Source organism: Emiliania huxleyi, assembly GCF_000372725.1.
Source record: "Emiliania huxleyi CCMP1516 unplaced genomic scaffold EMIHUscaffold_966, whole genome shotgun sequence".
Lineage (NCBI taxonomy): Eukaryota > Haptophyta > Isochrysidales > Noelaerhabdaceae > Emiliania > Emiliania huxleyi.
Genome location: NW_005194832.1, coordinates 1 through 997, shown reverse-complemented (window position 1 = coordinate 997; position 997 = coordinate 1). Strand labels below are relative to the sequence as shown.

The 997-nt window shown below is 68.3% G+C and overlaps 1 protein-coding gene across 1 annotated transcript; it reads left to right on the top strand.

Moving 5' to 3' along the window:
• Positions 1-233: 233 nt before the first annotated feature.
• Positions 234-952, top strand: EMIHUDRAFT_372625 (hypothetical protein; the record flags this gene model as incomplete). Its single annotated transcript, XM_005756525.1, has 1 exon — positions 234-952. A coding segment is annotated over one exon (719 nt), but the record flags the coding sequence as incomplete, so codon positions are not given.
• Between the last annotated feature and the right edge of the window lie 45 nt (positions 953-997).

The window sequence follows — 997 nt, the reverse complement described above, 5'->3', positions numbered from 1 at the left end:
TGCGAGCCATGTGTGTGAGCGCAGCGTCCACGGGTGGAGGGTCCGCCCTTGCAACGGTCAGCCGGAGAGTCAGCCCCAGTGGCCGCTGGAGCCCAAGCAAGCGGCTCCCGCCGACGTTTTTTTTATCGATCAACACTTTCGATAGACCGAAAGTAAGATCGTTCGGTGCAGAAACCCCGGCCATGCCCATGTAACGCAATTGTGCTCGATTTCCAAGTCTTCTGGACCCATCGATGGCCGTCGCCTCGACGCCGCTCGTCGCGGCACCATCGTGCCCGGCCTGGGCGAAGCATCGTCGCGGGCGCCAGCCGCAGTTCGACGGCAAGCCGTGCGAGCCTGCTAAGGAGGAGGACATGTGGCTGTGCCTGGCCGACGGCCGCGCGCGCAGCACCGCCGACCTGAAGCGCCTGGCGACAGCCGCTCGGGTGCGAGCGAAACGAGCAAGAGATGCAGCCGCCGCGAACACGCGCGATCGGCAGGCGCGCGACCAGCGCCGCCGGCAGCGTGAGCAGCACGACCGGCGCGCAGCGCCGGCGGTCGCCAAGACCGTGCGCCCACAACGCGGCCAGTGCGGCTGCCCGGCGCACGCGGTGTGCGGCATGTGCGTCGACCAGGGCAAGCTCGCCGCGGCCGAGCAGGCGGCCATCGACCTGGAGACGCGCTTCCACACCTCGACGAACGTCGTCATGGACCTGGAGCGGCCCGAGGACGAGACGGCGGCGCTGCTGCAGCGCTGCGTGCACGTCTCCGACGAGACGAAGCGGCGGCTGCTGGGCGAGTGGAGCGACGAGCGCATGGCGCACGCGCTGCCGCTGCACGCATGCGCCTCGTGCGGCGTGCGGGACCCGTCGCTGACGTACACGCGGGTTGACGTGTCGGCGCTGCCGCGCACTGTGTCTGTGCGCGTAGCCGGCGGTTTGGGGAGACCCGGCACGTGTTTGAGCTCTCGCCCACTTTTTTCGGGGTATCAGATTCTTCAAAACAAAAAGGGCCCTCT